General features: G+C 44.4%; 2 protein-coding genes across 6 annotated transcripts; one reads left to right on the forward strand and one right to left on the reverse strand.

The window, feature by feature from the left end:
* Window positions 1-2419: 2419 nt before the first annotated feature.
* On the forward strand, window positions 2420-10922 carry PKMYT1 (protein kinase, membrane associated tyrosine/threonine 1). 4 transcript variants are annotated; one of them, XM_031945646.1, is made up of 9 exons: window positions 2674-2740; window positions 3618-3667; window positions 4518-4884; window positions 6580-7073; window positions 7946-8052; window positions 8390-8562; window positions 8666-8823; window positions 9900-9998; window positions 10198-10922. In XM_031945646.1, the coding sequence occupies exons 3-9, from the start codon at window positions 4534-4536 to the stop codon at window positions 10301-10303; spliced, it is 1488 nt and encodes a 495-aa protein (XP_031801506.1). In that variant the 5' UTR covers window positions 2674-2740; window positions 3618-3667; window positions 4518-4533; the 3' UTR covers window positions 10304-10922. The 4 variants fall into 4 exon arrangements, with proteins under 4 accessions (XP_012398597.1, XP_023353486.1, XP_031801506.1 ...); XM_012543143.3 differs by lacking the exons at window positions 2674-2740; window positions 3618-3667 and adding an exon at window positions 2420-2663; XM_023497718.2 differs by lacking the exon at window positions 3618-3667 and having other exon boundaries at window positions 2672-2740.
* A 237-nt stretch (window positions 10923-11159) lies between these two features.
* PAQR4 (progestin and adipoQ receptor family member 4) lies at window positions 11160-15751 on the reverse strand. 2 transcript variants are annotated; one of them, XM_031945647.1, is made up of 3 exons: window positions 15000-15750; window positions 12567-12788; window positions 11160-12352 (listed from the first exon to the last, which is right to left on the reverse strand). In XM_031945647.1, exons 1-3 carry the CDS (start codon window positions 15163-15165, stop codon window positions 11919-11921), a joined length of 822 nt encoding a protein of 273 aa, XP_031801507.1. In that variant the 5' UTR covers window positions 15166-15750; the 3' UTR covers window positions 11160-11918. The 2 variants fall into 2 exon arrangements, with proteins under 2 accessions (XP_031801507.1, XP_031801508.1); XM_031945648.1 differs by lacking the exon at window positions 12567-12788 and having other exon boundaries at window positions 15000-15751.
* Window positions 15752-20614: the final 4863 nt, after the last annotated feature.

The raw sequence follows: 20614 nt of genomic DNA on the forward strand, positions 1-20614 counted from the left end.
GCAATTTTTCTTTTTGAAGTGGCCTATTTCATATGACATGTCACTATTTTCTCATTACCTTCTTTGAAGGTAAAAATAATGGGGCTGGGAAAGGGGCGAACTGGGGAAGTGGAAGGGAAGACCCAACCTTATAAACACTGATTACATCCCATAGGGCAACTGATAGCTGGAGAAAAGTAACCAGAATGATGGGAAGAATAGAAATCATGGCACATGACGATTAGTTGAAGAAGATAGGCTTAGTTGGGCTATTTTGTAGAGGAAACTTGTTGGGGTATAAATTAGATTAAATGATCCCTCTCCAGGGTACCTTTCAATCCTGTGTGCTAAAGAAAGATAACACTACTTTAAGGATAATGAATGGGGGTTCGAAGATTAGACTTCTGCTTGGTTCCACAAGGCAGAAATAGGAGCAATGGGATGAGAGTTGAAGAAAGGAAGATTTAAAGTTTGGTATTAGAAAAACTTCTTAACAATTAAAGCTACCCGAAAAGAAGAATGAGCTGCCTTAGGGTGGGTGGGGGAGTAAGAGATCCCACTCTGTGGAAGTCTTCAAGAAGAGTATAAAAATAATAATATAATAAATTATTAAATATTTAATAATTTAAAATTGCATGAGGATGCCCTTTATAATATCTTTGAGGCAGATGGATTGCCCAGTATGCCCAGAGTATCAAGACTTGGAGTCAGACAGACAAATCTTTCTGAGTTGAAATCTGGCCTCAGACGTTTACTAGCTGTGTGAGCCTGGGCATGTCACTTAACTCTGTTTTCCTCCGTTTCCTCATCTATAAAATGAGCTGGAGGAGGAAAAGTCAAATTATTCCACTATCTTTGCCAAGAAACCCCAAGTGGGGTTTACAAAGAGTCAGAATAACTGAAAAATAACTACACTATCCTTAAAGTATACAAATCTCTTGTGTGTGTATACATGTTATATATATAAAATCTCATTTGAATCTCACAATAACACAGTGAGGTTAGTACTGCAGGCATAATAATGTCTGTTTTTACAAACAGAATAATATCCTGTTTTACTGACAGGAAATTAGTCCTTAGAAAAGATAATTTGTTCACGAAGACACAGTGTTAAGCTGAGGTGATAGATTCAAAGCCTTACTTCCTCATACTCTAAATCCATTCTATATCCACTGTGCCAGATCAGATAACTGTTTTTGCTTGCATGTTTCAAAGATATGATTCCACTGGATACAAGTTTGATCAGGTGACTTTTGAGGTCTTTTCTAATTTTGTGATTCTGGGACCAAAGAAAGAAGATAAAAGAAGTAAAAGGCACAAATGCCACCAAAAAGTCCTTTGTTTTTCATTTTCAGTGAGCCCTAAGACCTCTGATTGTCCCATTGGCCTCTCTGGATCCTTCTCTAAGTCTCAATTTCCTCATCCCTAAAATAAGATTGTTGCCTTGTATCATTAAGATAACATCTTGTTGATTATTGATAAACTAGAAAATATGCAGAGGAGGGAAACTAGGGCCATGCAAGGCTTGAATCAATACCTTATTAAGACTGGTTGATGGAATTTAAAAAATATAAACTAAAGAAGACTGCAGGAGAAAAGGATATATGTGTGCAAGTATTAGAAGGTTGTCATGTGGAAGACAAGAGATTAATCCCAGGTCTAAAGTCAAAGGAATAGCACTTATATAGCACCTACAAGTGCTAAGTGCTTTACAAATACTCCTGGGAGGTAGGCGCTATCATTGTGCCCATTTTACAGATGAGGATAGTCAGACAAACAGGTGAAGTGACTTGCCCAGGGTCACACAGCTAGTAAGTGTCTGAGGCCAGATCTGAACTCGGGAAGAGGAAGGTTCCCGTTTCCAGTCCCGCACTCCATTTACTTAAGTTGCCTTCAACCAGGAAGACAGGACTAGGGACAACGGGGTGAAAGATGCAGAGACAGATGTCAGATGACGTCAGAAGCATCTTCTTGAAGATTAGAGAGGTCCCAATGGGGAACGAGCTTCCTAGGGCCTTTCTCTTCATCTTAAATCTCCAAGTAGAGTCTGGATGACCACTAATCAGGTTCCGTGGGGATTTTTTTCCAGGTGTGGGTGCGGACGGGATTAGATTGGGAGTTTGTCGATCCTGCGATTCCTTCCAGCTCAGATTTCCCAGCGTTCGCCCCACGGCAAGCAGAGGGCGGCTAAGCTACCGCCACGTGCAGGAACCCTCCCGGCTAGTTCCATAGTGGGTGGGGCGGAGGGGCGGAGGGGCGGGGCCCCGCAGCTGGACGTTCCGCCCCGTGCCTTCGCTTACGTAGCCCAGGGAGGGAGTGGGCGGGGCTAGAGCCTCGCCAGACTACGTGAGCGGATACATAGTGGGGGCGGGACTAGCGGAGGCGCTGCTCATTGGTCAATCCGTCGTGCGAAGGCGAGGCTGAAGGCATTTCCAGGCGGGGCTCACGAGGCTCATTTGGAATTTTTGGCGCGAGAAGGCGCCGCGCGCGCGTATGGGCCCCTCCCAGTTCCACCGACCCCTCCAAGCGCTCGAGCTCTGGGGACCAGCCGACGTCAGGACCCTCCCTTCCCGTGCCCTGTTTCCCCCCTCCCTTCTCTACTGCGCGTGACCCTGAAGGCTGGCCCCGTGCCGAACTGGCTCATCCGGGGCTCTTGGAGTAGGAGCCCGAGACCCCACCTGGTGGTGAGCATCTGACCCCTGACCTCTACAAGACCCCTGACCCTCGGTAACAGCCCCAGCCCCGGCCTCCCGAGTCCCAGGTACTGCGGGCTCGCTCCTCCCATTAGCCACTCCTCCAGGGTCCCTTCCCCTCCCAGCTCCTCCTGACAGGCTTCTTTCTGTCCCGCCCTCCGAGCCCCTTCCCCTCCTTGACAGCTCTTCATTCCCAGTCTCCCGGCCCGGCCCCGCCCTTCCCTGACTGCTCTTCCTCCTTCAGCCCCTCCTCTTCCCTTCCCTCCCCTCGCTTTTACTACCTTCTTTCGAGACCCCTCAGCCCTTCCCTGGCCCGAGAGCCTCTCCCCTTCCCCTCCTAGTCAGACCTAATCCCCTCAGCCCCTGCCCTGCCCTCCCTCCCTGACAGACCAACCTTTTGTGCTTAGCCCTCCCTTACTCTTCCTCAGCCTAACCTGAGAGCCCCGCTCCTCTCCCTCACTCTTCCCCTCCCCTCCCCCACGTCCCTCCCTGTCCCCCTTCCTTGGCTCCTCTCCCCCGCATCTCTCTCTCCTCCATCCTCTATTCCCCGCCCTCTTGCTGCTTCTTCCTCCTTCTCCTCCCCTGGCAGCGCTTCCCTTTCCAGGATCCTTCACTGACCTCTGGGACACAGCAACCTTGGATGACAAGCAGCCTGTCCCCTCCCTGCTCCTTCTTCCATAAGCGGCGGGCTCTCTTCCTTCATAGGCCCTCTAGGCTTAATCACCTCATTTCTAGTAACAGTTTACTACTCCTAGGTGCTCTTCCTCCCACTAATAACCCCGCAGCCTCCGGTTTCCCCTCACCTAAATGACAGGCATTGCCCTCCTCCTGGAATGGCAGCCTCTTGCACAAAACGCACTCCGTTTTGTCAGCTATTATTGTAGTTGTAGGACTTTCCTTTCTAAGGGAACGTGTCACCCTTTAACCATCTACTTTTGACTGTAGGTTTAAAGCATTTGGTTTGCCAGGATTTCAAAGGTCTAGAAGACAGACAGGTAGGAGTATGGTGGAGTCCGTCTTCAAGGAATCATTACATTTCTAGAATTTGTAGAGGAAAGAAGGGAAAGGATTTTGAAGTTATTAGGCATTGCTTGCTCTGAGCAGGGTTTTGTAGCTTGATTGCAGAAGGTTATCTTGTGGTAGCACCATCATTGGAGGGTGTTTGGGCTTATTTTGTACTGAGTGTGTATGTTTTGGTAGAATCCCTTTCTTCTTCAATACAGGCTTCCCTATACGGTGATCTAGACCTTCTGCTTTCAATTTAGCAAAACACTTACTCTAAGTAGATATTATTTTCAAGTACCTGTGCTTGTCATTGGGAATACAGAAAAGCATCACTGATATTTTTAGTCGCCCCAGCAGTTTACTGCTGGGAAAGAAGATGATACATACACAGATATGTATAATTTGAATGATCAAATAGAGTGACAGGAGAAATGTGGCATAAGTTGCAATCACTTCTAGCTTGAAGTTGGGGGAAAATGTCATGAAGAAAAGGACCTATTGAGTTGGGTCTTGAAAGAATGGAAGAATTTCCACATGCAAATATGTGGAGAGGTCAAATTCTTAGGTACTGAGAACAGCATCAGCAAATGCTCAAGGGTTGGAGAGAATATATTTAAGAATATAATATTGAAGGATGATGAATAATCTTGGGATTGTAGAATGCCAGAAAGATTATATAATGAGAAATGACTAAAATGTAAGTTAGTGCCAAATTGTAGAAAAGTCTTGAATGCTAAAATAATCTTGATTCTGTAAATAATAGGAAAAACTGAAGTTTTTGTGATTTGTAAGCTTTTTCTCATGATGATTTACTGGTTACTATTGCCTTTGTTTTGTAAGGTCTCCTGTGCCAGTCATGCCAGTCCCAACAGAAGGGGCCCCTCCACCTCTAAGTGGCACTCCTGTACCTGTTCCTGCCTACTTTCGTCATGCTGAGCCTGGCTTCTCTCTTAAGAGGCCTGGGGGTTTGAATAGAAGTCTTCCACCACGGCCTCCTGCCAAGGGGAGTGGTTCTGTCAGCCGATTCTTTCCCCCTCGTACCCCAGGCTGGAGCCAACCCAGACCCAGAGGAGTTTCATTCCGGGGTGGGCCCCCAGGAGCATTGCAAAGCCGGGGCTATGACCCAGACCGGCCTGAATCTTTCTTCCAGCAGAGTTTCCAGAGGCTTGGGCGATTGGGACGGGGTTCCTTTGGGGAAGTCTTCAAGGTGAGTGAGGGTATAAGAATTCCTTGGTCCTATAATTAAAACTCCACCTCTTTTCTTTTCACTAAAATCTGAAAACTTTGAAGGAAGACAGTTATATCTGTATTTTGAACCCTATCTCCTAGCAAATGTTCTACCCCTAAGTTGCAGGGTTTAAAAATCAGCTGCTCAGGACTTGCTTTTTCAAATGGAATTGATGGGGTTAGGCCAGTGGTATATTTTCACTGCTCTTGACTTTGTATTTAGAGCTTTTTCCTTTTACTGTGTTCAAAAATTTTATAGTAGCTCAACCCCAACTGAAATTTAGTCCTGAGTTTCTGGAGCTTCCTAATCCCTTCTCCTGTTTGGTTCCCAGAGATCTACTGTATGGAAACAGTCCCTAAATGATATTTCTCTTCTACTCATTCTTTTACCACATTTTGGTGCCCATTTCCGGCACACATTTCTTTTTTTCCCTACTGCCCTTTCTCCATGTACATAAAACACAGAATCATTTTTTTTAGGCATTAAGGATTTAATAGATTAATGTACATGCAAATTCAGAAACTATATCTTAGAAATATATGGAATTCACCTCATTTATGAAGCATAGATTTAAAAGATTAAAAACAGTTCTTGCCATCCAAGATCTGACATTTTACTAGGGGAATGTGACATATACATAGATAAATAAAGTATAAAGAAAGGATCAAAGAAGAAACGAGACAAAATGCTTTAGAAATATTCAAGGAAAAGTATTAATAACTGAGATAATTAAGGAAGGCTTCTTGGAGGAGATAGCCTATGAGTTAAAAGAAAGCTATCTTGTCCTAGATATGTGATGTTTAACTTTCTTTCCAAATTGTTCATTTTATATTTTTAGTCACCAGATTATATAATCTGGTCACTTTATCGTCTCCTGGAGTATTTGCTTTTTCATAGTCCTCAGATGGGGATAGCATTTCAGTCTCAGAAAATATACAAAATTGATTTTCAGAATCATTTAATTTTTGTTTTGTTTTTTTTTTGGTGAGGCAATTTTGGTTAAGTGCTTTGCCTATGGTTGCACAGCTAATGTGTTAAGTGTCTGAGTCTAGATTTGAACTCAGATCCTCCTGACTTCAAGGCCAGTATTCTATCTACTTCACCATCTAGCTGCCTTGAGAATCTCTCATTTAGGCTTAAAGAATTGAATAAAATTCCACTATTGTGCAAAGTCAAATTTATTCTCAGCCAATTAGAAAAATAGTCTAATAACAAGGGTTTCTTGTTGTGTTCTGTTTATATTACTAGAGAATCATTTTGGTTAACTTCTTCCCTAGTCTAAGAGTCATATAAATACAAGTGGGCAAAAAAAATATTTCCATAACATTAAAAAATAGTATTATTTCATCTAATATGATATGTCATCTCCAAAGTTGACAATAAAAAATCTCTTGTACACGTTCCTTGTTTTACTATTGTCCTTACATTTTTCCCCACTAGAGAACCTTAATATCTGATTTCTTTCCTATGCCCAATATTTTCCTTAGATTCTTTTACATAATTTTCTGACCTCCTTTGTCGTAGACACTTCAACACATTAATATTGTGCTGATGTTATTGCCTTCCTTCCTAAAGTTAGTCATATCTTCCCATATGGGTGTTACACTAAGTTGTAAACTCTTCCCTTTCCAGACTTGGCAATATCATTGTTCTACCTGCCACCCCCTTTTCTAGGTTCGCTCCAAGGAAGATGGTCGTCTCTATGCAGTAAAACGTTCAGTCTCCCCATTCCGGGGTCCTCAAGATCGAGCCCTCAAGTTGGCAGAAGTTGGGGGCCATGAAAAAGTTGGGCGGCATCCTCGTTGTGTTCGTCTAGAAAAAGCTTGGGAAGAGGGTGGGCTTCTGTATTTGCAGACAGAGCTATGTGGGCCCAATCTACAACAGCACTGTGAGGCTCGGGGATCTGGCCTACCTGAGGCCCAGGTTTGGGGCTATCTTCGGGACACATTATTGGCCTTGGCACATTTGCACAGCAATGGACTGGCCCACTTGGATGTCAAGCCAGCTAACATTTTCCTGGGGCCCCGAGGCCGCTGTAAGTTGGGAGACTTTGGACTGCTGGTGGAGCTGGGGACAGCTGGGCCTGGTGAGGCCCAAGAGGGTGACCCCCGTTATATGGCTCCAGAACTGCTGCAGGGTTGCTATGGGACTGCTGCAGATGTGTTCAGGTAAGTAGGAAGAGAAAGAAAATGAAGAACCGATCTTTAGGAGTTGAGATAGGAAAGTAGTAGTGGAGGTTGTGTAGAGATAAGCTGAGTAGTTCAAAAACATTTCATTCCATTAGAGTTATCACATTCTTAGGGAACAGGCTAGGGTTTTCTAGGAGAAGGGGTGTTATTCTATTTTTGGAGAATTTTTGGAAGGAATTTCTGACTCTAAATATGATTGAGCTTGGATAGGTTTACTCAGAAGATACTGAGGCCTATGTTTCTAGTTCCTGAAATAAATTTTACTGCAGGTAAGAATCTTAATGAAAATGGAAAATGTCCGTGCATAAGGGACTGTCATGCTATGTATCAGGAATGGCCTAAAGCATTATAATGCTCTATGGGACTCTATAAAAACAAACTCCTAGCCAGGGAGTAGCTACTGCTTCTCTAGGTGACCATTAGGAAAGGTGTACAGCTGAAGGTAGAATTCCCTTCTCCACTCTGTTCAGAGACTTTGCCATTAAAACACAGCAAAAAACCCTGAAAGGTTCTTTAGAATTCTGGGTGAGTCAGTTGCCTTTGATTCCAGATTATGTTAAGAAGTGGTATGCCTAAATTTCTGTGTTTCAAGTTGCTTAGAGAAAGGTTCCAGGGGTAATCACCATTCCCAGGAACTTCAGCAATCCTACTCTATTCTCTTCCCTCCTAGTGCTCTTTAAGATTAATACAAAAAAAAGTTTTTTTTTTTTAATTGACTTTCTGCTACTAGATGCAGTATTTGCAGCTGCCATTTCCCTCTTATGTTTTTGAAAGTGAATAGGAATATTTTATCTTGGGGTATAGACATAAGTAAGTTAGTTTCTGTGGGTTAACATTGCTCTTTTCCCCAGCTTGGGCCTTACCATTCTGGAAGTCGCCTGCAACATGGAGCTGCCTCGTGGTGGGGAGGGCTGGCAGCAACTCCGGAGGGGCTATCTGCCCCCTGAGTTCACTGCTGGTGAGTAGGGGTAGAAGGGAGAGAGTGGCAAGAGACACCAAGGCAAGATACCCTTTTGTAGTTCTGATAAAGGGGTTTGCCCTGCATTCCAGGGTAGACAGAGAAGGCACACCTAGGTTCTTGTGTACCAGAAGGGCTGGGGGAATGCCAAAGAAAATACCAATTATTTATCAATGCTACAAAATTGGACCATGGAGTAACTGAGTTCTAGTTCTGGGAATAAATTGTGGTAGGTACAAAAGGAAAGTCTTCTAGAGTACCTGGGAGAACTACATTTGGGTGCTTGGAGAACAGGTTCCTGAGAAGTAGGACAGTTTATTCCTATTTTCCTCCATAGGCCTGTCCTCTGAGCTGCGCTCTGTCCTCACCATGATGCTAGAACCAGACCCCAAGAAGCGTGCCACGGCTGAAACCCTTTTGGCCCTGGAGGTCATAAGGAAGCTGAGGCACTGGGGACCCTTGGGAGGCTTAGCCAGTGAGATCCTGAGTCGAGGTCGAGCCTTATGGCAAGTAAGTTCCATAGATTGCTCCTTCTACTAACATTTCTAAGTACTCCCATTCCTTTAAAAGTTCTCCTTTGGAGTTTTCACCTCCATTTCAATTTTTTCCATAGGGTTTCCTTTCTCTGCTATGCTGGTTATGGCACAGTCTGGCCAACCCTGCAACCTGGCTCCGCCCCCTGGGTCCTCCAGCCACACCTCCTAGCTCCCCACTTTCTAGCCTCCTTCTAGACAGTAGTATCTCCAGTGACTGGGAAGATGACAGCTTGGGGTAAGTCAACTTAGATAACCAAGCCTCAGTGGGAAAGGATGGGCTTATTATAACTTTTAAGAAAAACCACTTGACTCTTTAACTTTTTACCTTTTTTATTATATCCTTACTGCTTAGCCTAGCCTCTTAATAAATGCTTGTTGACTAGACTATCTCAGATTGGAGTTAATGATATTTCTGACATTCTGTTCTCCCAAGAAGCTTCCATTACCTGACTTTCTGAGTTCATGTGGTGATGACAGTACCCCATCCCAAATTATAGGTTAGGAGCAGCATTTCACAATGTTGTGCCAAGCTCATTAAGTGAAATTCTACTTTGTTTCAAACACATATCTGTTGTTCAGTATAGAAACAGATGTGATCTAGTAGGGATCTGATTTGTTTTACTTTTAGGCTCAACATACGTTGAGGTTTTATCATATTTATTTGATGATACAATGTTATCTAATAGTATCTATCAATAGAAACATGTTAAAACATTCCAAATACCTAGACAAAAGGAAAAACAGAACAAATATTTGTTCAAACTCTCTGGTGTTAGAAGATTCCAGAGTATAAGAGAAATTATTATTTGACTAGTACCAGATTATTCAAGAGGTTTTTAGTTGGGAAAATGCAACAAGAGCAAAGTAAATTGCTAGAGGGAGACAATTCCCCAAATACATAATCTGCAAGTATAGGACAGTTACCCTTTTTATATTTTATATATTATCCTTTTTTTGTGAGTTAATAATTGGATTTTTTTTCTTTAGAAGTATATCACAGATTTTTATTAGTCAGTGGATAAGGTTAAGTTTACAAAATTTACTTAACCTCAAATCTATAAGTTTGTTTTTAAAAGTTTTGATAAATGTACTTTAATAGAATTGAAATCAGTTGTTTCCCTGTGTATTTTATGGATTTAAAAACATTAATTTGATAAAGGGATCATAGACTTCATAAACTGCTAAAAGTTAGGAACCCTTTCTACAGAGTTAGCCTTATGCTTCTCTTCTAGAATGTTAGAACTTTCAGGGAAATAGTGTCTGCTGTACCCCCCTTCCCTTTTTTGGTTCAAATTCTTCTATCCCCTACAGCCCTCCACTGTCTCCAGCGATGATCCTAGCCCGCTCCCCTGGGGGCACTTCCACCCCTCGAAATGGTTCCCCTGATGTCAGAGGTGGACGGAGGATAAGGTGAGCAGAACCTGGGCATGAATAGGGGAAGAGGAAAGTCCAATTTGAGAGAAAGGTGAAGACTAGGAGATGGTAGTGGTCAAAAGAGAACTGAATCCTTAGATTTGGGGTGAGGCATCCTTGTGTGCAAAGTGAGACAAAGAGCATAGTTGGCATAGTGAGTTCTGGCTTCACTCTTTTCTTCTTTCCTTGCCTGCAGGGACCCCCTGGACCTAAGTGGCATCAGCCCGGAGCTGCCCCAGGGTCCCTCCTTTGAGCCCCGGAACCTCCTCAGCCTCTTTGAGGACTCACTTGACCCCAACTGAGCCCAACCAAACCCTAGTCTGTTTTTAATCTTTTTATCCTTGTTCTTCACTCCAGGGCTCTTTACTTTGGGGGCACTTCTGTATATAGGCCTATGCTTTCCATAAGGTGGGGAGGGGTTGGCAGCAGGGAAGGGACAGTTCTTCTAGGATCCCTTCTGTAAATTTTGGAGATGGCATAGTCTAATAATAAAAACTGTTTCAGTCTAGGGACTCTTGGTTGTTCTTGTAATTGAGAATATTAGAAATTGCCTTTATAGTATCTTTAAGGAATGACCCCCCCCCCCAAAAAAAAAACAAAAACAAAAAAACAAACAATTCCCCGATCAGCTCATCCTGCTCCATTTATTGATTTTATCCTTAGTTATTCCAACCCTAGAGATAGGGTCTAGGGTGGGAGACATTTCTGTTCCAAAATGCTAGTCCTCATTCAAGAAGACTGATGATTGGAGCTGCATCTTCGTTGTCAGGGATGGAGAGGTTTCCAAATCTTACAAGACCAACAGTCAAAGAGCACCATCCTCAGGCAAAAAGTGCAGGCATTTAGACCTGGGCAGTTTCAGTCCACAGGTGAGGCTTAAAGTTTGCTTGGGCATTTAAAAAACCCTCTGGATTCGTCTTATGCAGAGTAGAAAAAGCCTGAATTATTGGACCAGAGAACTAGTCTTTTGCCTTAGTTTAGAAGTGGTTGTAAGTCTTTGTGAGAAGCTGGATTTTCCTCTGCAGTACCACCCTGGCCCAATCCTTGTGCAAAGAGGCCTTGTGCAAGAAGCAGACATCTTGGTATTTGGTAATCTTAAATCCATGGTTGGGGGTGGGCAGGGATTTAGGGGCAGAGAAGGTTTTAGGAGTTGGGAGGAAAGGGAATCAAGAGATGGAGCTTTTACAAAGTTAATATAAGGGGCTACCATGCCAAGGAAGGAGACTTCAGTTGTGCAAATGCTGAGAGGTGGTACTTAAAAGCCACCAGACATTGGAGGAGGTGGGGAGTCCCTCACTGCTCCCAATCCAATTTAGTGAAGGACAAAGAAGGTTTAGATAGTAAGGTTATTTACTACTGGCTCTGAAAAAGGGCATATGTGCAAACATCTAGAGTTGGAAACCTAGATGAAATATTAAGTTTCAGAATTATAAAACTTACATCACTCGCTCCTCATTTTACAGATAAGGAACCCAAGGCCCTTGTCTTAAGGTCACAGTACAGAGATAGAATAGTGAAGGGCTATAATCCATTGATTCCTGATGCTGTTAGTCATTCAGTCACGTCATACTACTTCTGGGGGTGAGCTATCATCACTGAAAAAGCTCTAGAAAATATGACAGGCTGTGAGAATGTATTCTGGAGGAGATGAAAAAAATAAGGAATGTTATAGAGTTGGACAACCCTTTACAGACCTGAGGAAGGAAAAGAGTACACATTTAGGAAACTCAAATGAGAGTCTTTGGTACTCTAAAGAAGAGCTCATGATTAGGCAACGTGAGAAAGCTCTATCGACTTGAAAAGGGAGACCTAAGGGAAAAACAAGGCTATAGCTTTTGGGGGGGTCTTGAAGGAAAAAAAAGAACCCTCTACAGCTTCAAGGAATGGGAGCATTTTTTTGCAGATTAAAAAAACAGCTCAGTCCGTAGGACACGCATGGCGGGCAGCCCAGAGCAGATCAGGTACAACACCAGCATGCAGTTGTAGAATGGAGCCAACACTGAGCAGATGCATGATTTGATGGGAATTACCCCAGTAGTCAAAGCGGCCAGGCCCCCAGCGTTCAGGCAGCCGGGCCACATTCACTAGCCCCCCCAGCAACGCTAATGCGTCCATTCGAAGATAGCAGGGCAGGGATCCTGGGGCTCCTGCTCCCAGCCCCATCCCTCGAGCCCCAAACACCAGCAGTCGTGCTCCTGCCTGCCAGCCAAAGGCCCGAAGCCGGGCACTAGTTGAGGGGGCAGTGAGGGCTCGCCAGCCTGCCAACCCAGATAAGAGAGTATAGCCCACCAGGGCTGCTGGACGCAGCCAAGGCCGACACGCCAGGGTGCAATGGATGATGGGCAGGGCTCCTAGAAGGAGAAACAGAACACAAAAAGTGATGAGTGAGAAGTTTTCAGTCTCTGAGCCCTTCCCAAGCCCCACAAAAAGAATCCAGAAATCATCTTTTTTCCTTCCCACCCTCCCCTTTTCTCTGCCCAATTGTCTACTGCTCTAACTCATCTCAAAAGGTGGGACAAAGTCAACCCCACCCCAGCACCCCATTCCCCCCCTTTCCCGGCTCACCGAGGGTGTTGACGAGGCAGACCCCACACATGTCGAGGGCAAGGAGCCGGGCGTAGACAGGGCTACCCCCACGGTGGCACATGAAGAGGTGGTAGAGCACAGAGCCTGCAGGGGGCGCCAGGCAGGCCACACAGTGTGTTCCCCCCAGCCAGCCGCCCCCTCCCAGCTGTCCCCAGGGCATGGTCAGGGGCAGCAGCACCAGGAAACCCAGGAGGGCCAAGCCTGTTGGGATGGGGGGGAAGGGGGAGGTAGAGAGATGTAGGGACAGTATCAGCCAGATTGCTGTGTTATCCAGCTCTTCCCATAATTTCTTCCAAAGCAAAATCTGGAGAAATAAGAAATTTGGGCCTTTCTAATGATTTTTTAGACAAAAGACCAAGCTAAGAATAGAAAGAGTGACAAGAAGATACCTAGTTCTCCATTTCTAGTCCCCTAGCCTCTTGTAATTACTTAGCATCATAAGAATTTCTAGCTTCTGATATCCATACAACCTGGGTATGATACTAGACTGATTTCTTTGTCCTTCCCAACTCCCTTACTCTTTTATTCCAATTCCCCTCTGTGGCCCACCCTCCCATTTGAGGCCTGGTTCAGAGAGAAAACAGAAATGGGACCCTCTGTAGTAGGTAGAGTGGAAAAAGCACCGTCCCTAAAATCACTGAGCCAGTTCCTTGCTGTTTGACCTTAGGTAACAGAACTCAAATTTCTAGAGCATTTTTTAGGTTTACAAAATGGTTTCCTCACAACTCTATACTACATTTTACAGATAAGGACACTGGATGAAATTGGGGTGGGGGGAGTGTTTGACACCTTATCTAAACCTCTTTCTTTCTTTGTATAATTCTGAAATCTCCCTCAGGAAAGTAATATGAATTGTAAAGTCCTACATTAACATCAAATATCATTTTTCTACCCAGTCCTTGACTGGCCCTTGGCCCTTCAGGTATCAGGAAAGAAAGCCTGTGGCAGCTTTCTTGGTCTCAGAGACCATCAGTGGCCCTCAGCCCAGGCTAGGTCAGGGAAATTCTCTCTTTTCTCCCAGGAACAGCTCAAGGACAAGCCTAGTAAGCTCAGCAGCTGTGTCAGCAGAGCTCAGCCCTGACCAAGGTAGAGGGGCCAGAAGAGGGCAATGGGGCGGCAATGGGCAACTTGGACCACCAGGGGGAGCTGTGACACAGAGAAACCTCCAGGCAGACAGCTGGCTCCGGGATGGGAAAGGACACGGGGAGTCTTTAACGGAGAAAGAAGGGCCAGTTAGAGGGCTCCCAGATCTAGATGCGCCACCGACTCCTTCCCTATCCCCTTGCTCCCCACACACTCCCCACCACCAAATATCCTCAGGAAGACAATTGACCCTGAAATGAATGAACACTAATTGAAGAAAACCCGCTGTTTTTTCAAGGCCTCTTGTGGGACCCCCACACAAGGGATTATGGGATTGATAAAGAACCAAGCCAATTCCCTTCAGCTCAAGAGGGATTAGCCTAGGGTCACAGCCTCACTGATACAGCTCCATCTCCCCGCCCCCATGAACGCAGGGAAGTCATGGGGCCCCAAACACTTGGAAGTTCTTTAGGGTGGTGGGGGTGGGGCAGAAGCTGGCCGAGCTTGGGGTCATAAACAATAGGAGCTTTGTCACCCCAGTCCTCCGTGCCAAAGTGAAATCTAGTGTTTTATCCTCTTCCCTCTCTCCCTCTAGCCCAATCTCCATCCCCAGGTACTCTCTTCCCAATGCCATCTTCCTAAAAGACCCTCGTTTCTTCCCGGAAACTACAATCTCCTGTCCCTAGTCGAAAAGCTTTTCCCCAAATCCTAATCCTCTCCCTGCTTTCTGAGTTCCCGCACCCAAGGATAATCCTGCTTTATAATTCGGGAGCAGAAAAGAGGAAGGGGGCAATTGCAGTTAGGGTAACGGGATTAACCCTTCATCTCCCGGTCTTTCCTTCCCCCGACTTTGATCAGCTGGGGACAAGATTGCAGGAAGTCTGAGCTCTGGGAATCCCCTGGCTTTTCCATACTCTCCCCGGGCTCCGCTCATGCTCTCAACCCCCAGTGCAGTAGGCAAAGGAGAGGATGGCTTCAGAGGCCAGGGGCCCGCATAGGACAGAACTGGCACCTGGACGGGCTGCGACCGTGAGACGCGTTGCAGGGGCGAGTGGGGACAATAGGCGAAGGTGAGGGATGCGGGCCAAGAAAGGGGTTTTATTCAGCGTTGGAAACAGGAAGCGACAGTAGTGTGGGGATGGAGTATGCGGTAATCCGCAAGCTAGGCTCCGGACGCGGGGAGGGAAGGGATGTCAGCAAAACAGAATGCCGGTGATGAAGAGCGGGCCAGGAGAGGGGCGCAGAGTGGAAACCGCGCGCTCCTCAGGGACGGAGCAGGGGAGCCGGGGTGCACGGGTGGGGCCTGCCCCACCCGGGGGACGCGCTCACCGTGGGTGTAGATGTTGCCTAACTCGTTGTGCAGGTAGAAGAGGCTGCGCAGGCAGCCAGAGCCGCTACTGGCCGGCCGGTAGCCCGTCAGGACGAACTTGTTGAATTGCAGGTGTGGGGGCGAGCTGGCCCAGTCCAGCAACCGCGGGCCCGAGAGGAACGCCATGGCCCGGGAGCTCGTACGGAGGCGGGGAAGGGGGGCGCGCTCTCAGTAGCACCGGGGCCCCCCAGCAGCTCGCCCTCCCTCCCCCAGCCCCTCAGTCTGCGCACGCGTCCCGCCCCCAGGCCTGGGGTCTTGGACTCTAGCCCACTCCCTTCTCGTGCTGCGCAGGCGCGTCTTCCCTTTCGCGAAGAGGTCGGGGGGCGTCCCGTTACAAAGCTGGGGAAGAGGATTCCACTGGCTGAGGTGCAATTACCCGGAGCGCGGCCGGGGGTCCTGGACTGTGAAGGGGCTCTCCTGAGTCTCCTTTGATTCTTCCAGCAGCCTGTCAGTCTCCGCTGCCTTCTGTGCCGCTACCGCAGCAGCGGATGGGGCAAGAAGTGAGGCCCCGCCCTCATTTTCTCACACACACCCCCCCTCAATCCCTCTGCGGTTTCGCGCGCTGGGCTCCTGACGTCACTGCTCTCAAGGCCAATGGACACCCCGGCTCTCTTCGTTTCTCGAAGCCGAGAGGGGACCTCTGCGACTCCCCAATGTATGCCCGGGGACTGCTGCTCCCCGCAGAATCTCAGTGGTAGCTCCGGATTTCCTTATTAACATAATTTAAGCATGCTCCTCCCGGAGGGTGGGTATGCTTTCTGAAACACGTGCTTAGCCTACCGCCTTGGTTTATTATCATAATTCACTTTCTGCCTGGAGAAGGAGCAGGAAGGACCCCGGGTTTCACTGCACCTCTCTACCCCACTCTCTAAAGCTTCCAAGGCCCAGGCAGGACTTTGCCCCTGCAGAGCTCTTCTTTCCTACCATCTCTAGGAGCGGCCCGGGGCGTGGCTGTCGTCCCTAGGAACAGTGCAGTGCTCAAGACTTCGGTCCCAATTGGTTGCCGCCTTCTGCAAAGATACTCAAACACCCCTTCACTCCCCGTCCCCCCCGGAACTCCCAGTACTGGACAGCCAGGCTGGGGACACTCTCCCAACAAGTCATCACTCATTGATTGTCCCATACTCTGGGATAGGGATGCAGTTGAGAAAGGGGAAATGAGGAAGATGAGACTTTCAGGGGAGGAAGAAGAGATTTGGACCCTGGTCTCAAAGTTCATCCTGATGGGGAAGAGAAGCAGAGATGAAACTATCCTGGTCCCTGGGACAGATGGGCTTCTACCCACTCTAGCTGCCCTGGTGCCTCGAGGTTCTTACCCAGCATGCCCTGCCACACTGCAGACCGCCTCTGGGCCACTCCCTGGTTCCGTCATTGTAGTACCCCTCTCTTGGATTCCCTTTCTTCTCAATCCTATCCCCGTACTGGGGTGTAGGCTGAATTAGCTGAAGGATAGGTTACTGTTAGGACAGTTGGACTGCTTCTGTGCTGCCGCCTCCACCCCTCTTCCTGACAGAACTTGTCCCTGGCCTAAGACTTCCCAGATAAACTTCTATGCAAGGGATCAGAAAAATCAGTGTTCTGGGAACTTAAAACAGGACCCTGAAAAATGAGCAAGTTATTAATATCTGGAGAGGAAGTGGGAAAACTTCCTAGACAGGAGTGGGACCAACAGGAGCTAGCTAGGTACTAGCACTTTGAATCTGCCACGGGCTTCTTGAAAGCTTACCTTGCCTAAGCTTCTCTATTTGGTGCTGTGTGGGAGGTGGAGATGAGTCATATTTGTTTGTGGAGAAGGATTTATTGGTATGGGTATATTGATTCAGAGTAAGTCTTCATAATGAAAAAAAAAAAAAATCCTCACCTCCCCAACCCACCCCCACTTCTGCCAATTCTGAGATATCAAGTCTGTTCAGATTTAAGTTAAGACTGAATGTAGTTTTATAATGATCAACTATGATAGACTTAGCACTTCTCAGAAATATCCAAGACAATTCCAATTGATTTGGGATGGAAAATGGTATCCACATCTAGAGAAAGAATTATGGCATATGCAGATTTAAGCATACTATTTTCACCTTTTTATTGTTTCCTCTTTCTTTCTCATGGTTTTTCTCTTTTGTTCTGATTTTCCTTTCACAACATGATTAATATGGAAATATATTTTTTAAAATTGTACATGAAAGCTGGGAAATTTTTTTTACAGCCAGTGTTTGATAAAGGCCTCATTTCTAAAATATGTAAAGAACTATGTCAAATTTATAACACTGCAAGTCATTCCCCAATTGATAAATGGTCAAAGGATATGAGCAGAATTTTCAAATGATAAAATTAAAGTCTTCTACAGTCATATAAAAAAATGCTCTAAATCACTATTGATTAGAGAACTGCAAATTAAAACAACTCTGAGGTACCACTTCACATCTCTCAGATTGGCTAAGATGACAGGAAAAGTGACAAATGTTTTAGGAGATGTGGGAGAACTGGGACTCAAATGCATTGTTGGTGGAGTTGTGAAATGAACCAACCATTCTGGAGAGCAATTTGGAACTATGCCCAAACGGCTATAAAACTGTGCATATCCTTTGACCTAAAAGTGCCTCTACTGAGTCTGTATCATGAAGAAATCATAAAGGGGAAAGGACACATGTACAAAAATGTTTGTAGCAGCTCTTTTTGTGGTAGCAAAGAATTGGAAAATGAGTAGATACCCATCAATTGGGAATGGCTGAATAAGTTATGATATGTTAAAGTAATGGAATATTATTATTGTTCTATAAAAAGTAATGAGCAAACTGATTTTACAAAGTCCTAGAAAGATTTACACAAACTGGTGCTGAGTGAACAAGCAGAACCAGGAATACATTGTATACAGTAACATTGTAATAGTAACACTACAATGATCAAAAGACTTGCTTCTTTCTTCTCAATAGTTCAGTGATTCAATTGAATAGAAAATACCATCTGTATCCATAAAGAGAAAGGTGGCGATTGAATGTAAATCAGCACATGTTATATTCTCTTTTTTTTTTCCTTTTTTTTTTCTCTCATGATTTTTCCCTTTTGTTCTGATTTTTCTCTTCCAACATGATTTATAAAGAAATGTGTATTTTAAAAGTTAATATATATGTATAATTAGAAAAATAAAACAATAAAAAAGAAATTTTTTAAAAGATTGTACATGTGTGTATATATATGTATATATATATTTTTAAAAATTTTAAACATATATATACACACATGTACAATCTTTTAAAAAATTTCTTTATATAAATATATGTCAGATTGCTTTGATGTCTTGGGGAGGGGGAGGGAACTGAGGGAGAGAAAAATTTAGAGCTCAAAATCTTACTAAATAAATGTTGAACATTATCTTTACATGTAATAGGAAAAAATAAAATACATTAAATGTGGGGGGAATGGGGGGAAGAGACTGAATGTAGGTGCAGGTAACATAAGGAAAATTATCCTCATATTTTAGTAGAGGGAACCAAGATTCACTGAGAGGAAATTATTCCTCCAAGATTATGTGAATTAGTATTATTAGTCCTGAGTCTAAAAAAAAAAAAAAAAAAAAAAAAAAAAAGGGAGTGAGTAGAACCAAGATTGGGAGGCAGCAAGGCAGTGCAATGGATGCTGTACTTGAAGTCAAAAATAACAGCCCAAAATCCTGTCTCAAACATTTATGAGTTGTGTGATCCTGAGTAAGTCACCTAAATTTTCTATAAAATCTTTAAAATAAGGAGAGTTGGATTCTTTGACCTCCAATATCTCTTCCAGCTTTAAATCTAAGACTGTGACGTTTCTTCTCTTGGATCTCCCAACATTCATCAGGTTCATGCGACCTCAGGGACTGGAATTAACTGCTTTTCAGCCCTGATCCCTTCTTTAAATCTCTTTTGGCTCTCCCTAACCTCCTGAAAGCCTGCCTTGGCAGAGACTCTGATTTAATTTTACTTCATTTCAGCAACATTAAGTGCCTACTTAATAACAAAACATAGCTCTTAGTTTGACACCCTGAATGCCAGGGTCCTGTTCTCCCTTTGGTTCCATTGCTCTTTACTTTCTGGCCCTTCTTTTTTAACTCTTCCTTTTCTGACTCTCTCTTTTCACTCCCTGTCCTGATCTCCCTTTAAAAATTCTGGCACAAATATAAGGTCCTAAAACAAGGGAACATTTTCATTCATATTTCTATGCCCAATACCTAGTACAATCAATATCTTGAATGTAGTAGTGGTTTAATAAATACTTATTGAAAAACCTTCATGTTTCCTCTCTGCTTGTAGGATAAAATATAATCCCTGACCCTTGGCATTTAACACTTTCCACAGTTGAGCTCCAGTTTTATTTTGCAGTATTTTTTTTTTAAGTATCATACTTGGGGGCGGGGGCGGGGCTTGAAACTAGGTGGTACAATGGATACAGTGAACAGCAAGACTGAAATCAGGGAAACCTCAGATCAAATCTTGCTTCAGACACTTCCTAGCTGTGGGACCCTAAGCAAGTCATTTAACCCTACTTGCTTCAGTTGCCTCATCTGAAGAATGAAGATAATAATAGCACCTATCTCCCAGAACTGTTGTGAGTATTAAATGAGAAAATAATCATTGTAAAGCACTTAGCATAGTGCTTAGCATGTAATAAACACTATATAAGTGTTAACTAATATCATTACTTTTTTTTTTCCTAAAGCAACTGGGGTTAAGTGACTTGCCCAGGGTGACACAGCCAGGAAGTGTTAAGTGTCTGAGGTCACATTTGAACTCAGGTCTTCCTGACTTCAGAGCTGGTGCTCTATCCACTGCACCACCTAGCTGCCCTTATTATTATTACTTTTAAAGTTTTTTTTTTTCAATTACCAAAAACCTATTTTCTCTCTCTTTTCTCTCCTTCCTCCACTGGAGAAAAGAAGGGAAAACTTCCCGCAAAACCATTGTTTAAAATTGTCAAGCAAAACAAATTCCTGAATTGGTCATGTCTGGAAAATATTTTTGTCATTTTGCACTCAGTCCACTATCCTCTTCAAAAGGAGAACAACATATTTCATAATTAGTCCTCTGGAATCATAATGTATTGATCAGAGTTCTTAAGTTTTTCAAAGTTGTTTGTTGGTGCAATGTTATAGCAGAAATTGTTCTCCTAGTTTTGCTCACTACTCTCTGTTTCAGTTTATAGAAGTCTTCCCAGATTTCCCTGAAATCATATCTTTCATCATTTCTTTTAGCACAGTAATATTTCATTACACACACATACACACACACACACACACACACACGTGCGCGCGCAGATATTTATACACCATAATTTATTCAGCTGTTTACTAAACTGAGAGCAACACTTTAATTTCCAGTTCTTTGCCACCACAAAAAAAAACAAAAACAAAAAAAAAAATTGCTATTTTTTTACATATGTAAGACCTTGGGGTATAGCCCTAAGAGTGGTACTACTGAGTGAAAGAGTATCCATAATTTAGCAACTTTGTGAGTATAGTTCCAAATCACTTTGAAGAATGACTAAAGCAATTAATCCCAGATCCACCAACAGGGAATTAATGTGGCTATTTTCCCTCAACCCTTCC

The sequence above is a fragment of the Sarcophilus harrisii genome, chromosome 1 (genome assembly GCF_902635505.1).
Source record: "Sarcophilus harrisii chromosome 1, mSarHar1.11, whole genome shotgun sequence".
NCBI classification, from domain to species: Eukaryota; Metazoa; Chordata; class Mammalia; order Dasyuromorphia; family Dasyuridae; genus Sarcophilus; species Sarcophilus harrisii.

Excerpts from the sequence above, each read along its gene's own strand:
- PKMYT1 (XM_012543143.3), top strand. The coding sequence starts at position 4,534 with ATGCCAGTCCCAACAGAAGGGGCCCCTCCACCTCTAAGTGGCACTCCT. Across the intron at positions 4,885-6,579 it reads CCTTTGGGGAAGTCTTCAAG|GTTCGCTCCAAGGAAGATGG; the intron begins GTGAGTGAGGGT and ends CCCCTTTTCTAG. Across the intron at positions 7,074-7,945 it reads ACTGCTGCAGATGTGTTCAG|CTTGGGCCTTACCATTCTGG; the intron begins GTAAGTAGGAAG and ends TCTTTTCCCCAG.
- PAQR4 (XM_031945647.1), bottom strand. The coding sequence starts at position 15,165 with ATGGCGTTCCTCTCGGGCCCGCGGTTGCTGGACTGGGCCAGCTCGCCC. Across the intron at positions 12,789-14,999 it reads AGGCAACATCTACACCCACG|GCTTGGCCCTCCTGGGTTTC; the intron begins GTGAGCGCGTCC and ends CCATCCCAACAG. Across the intron at positions 12,353-12,566 it reads CTGCCTCGTCAACACCCTCG|GAGCCCTGCCCATCATCCAT; the intron begins GTGAGCCGGGAA and ends TTCTCCTTCTAG.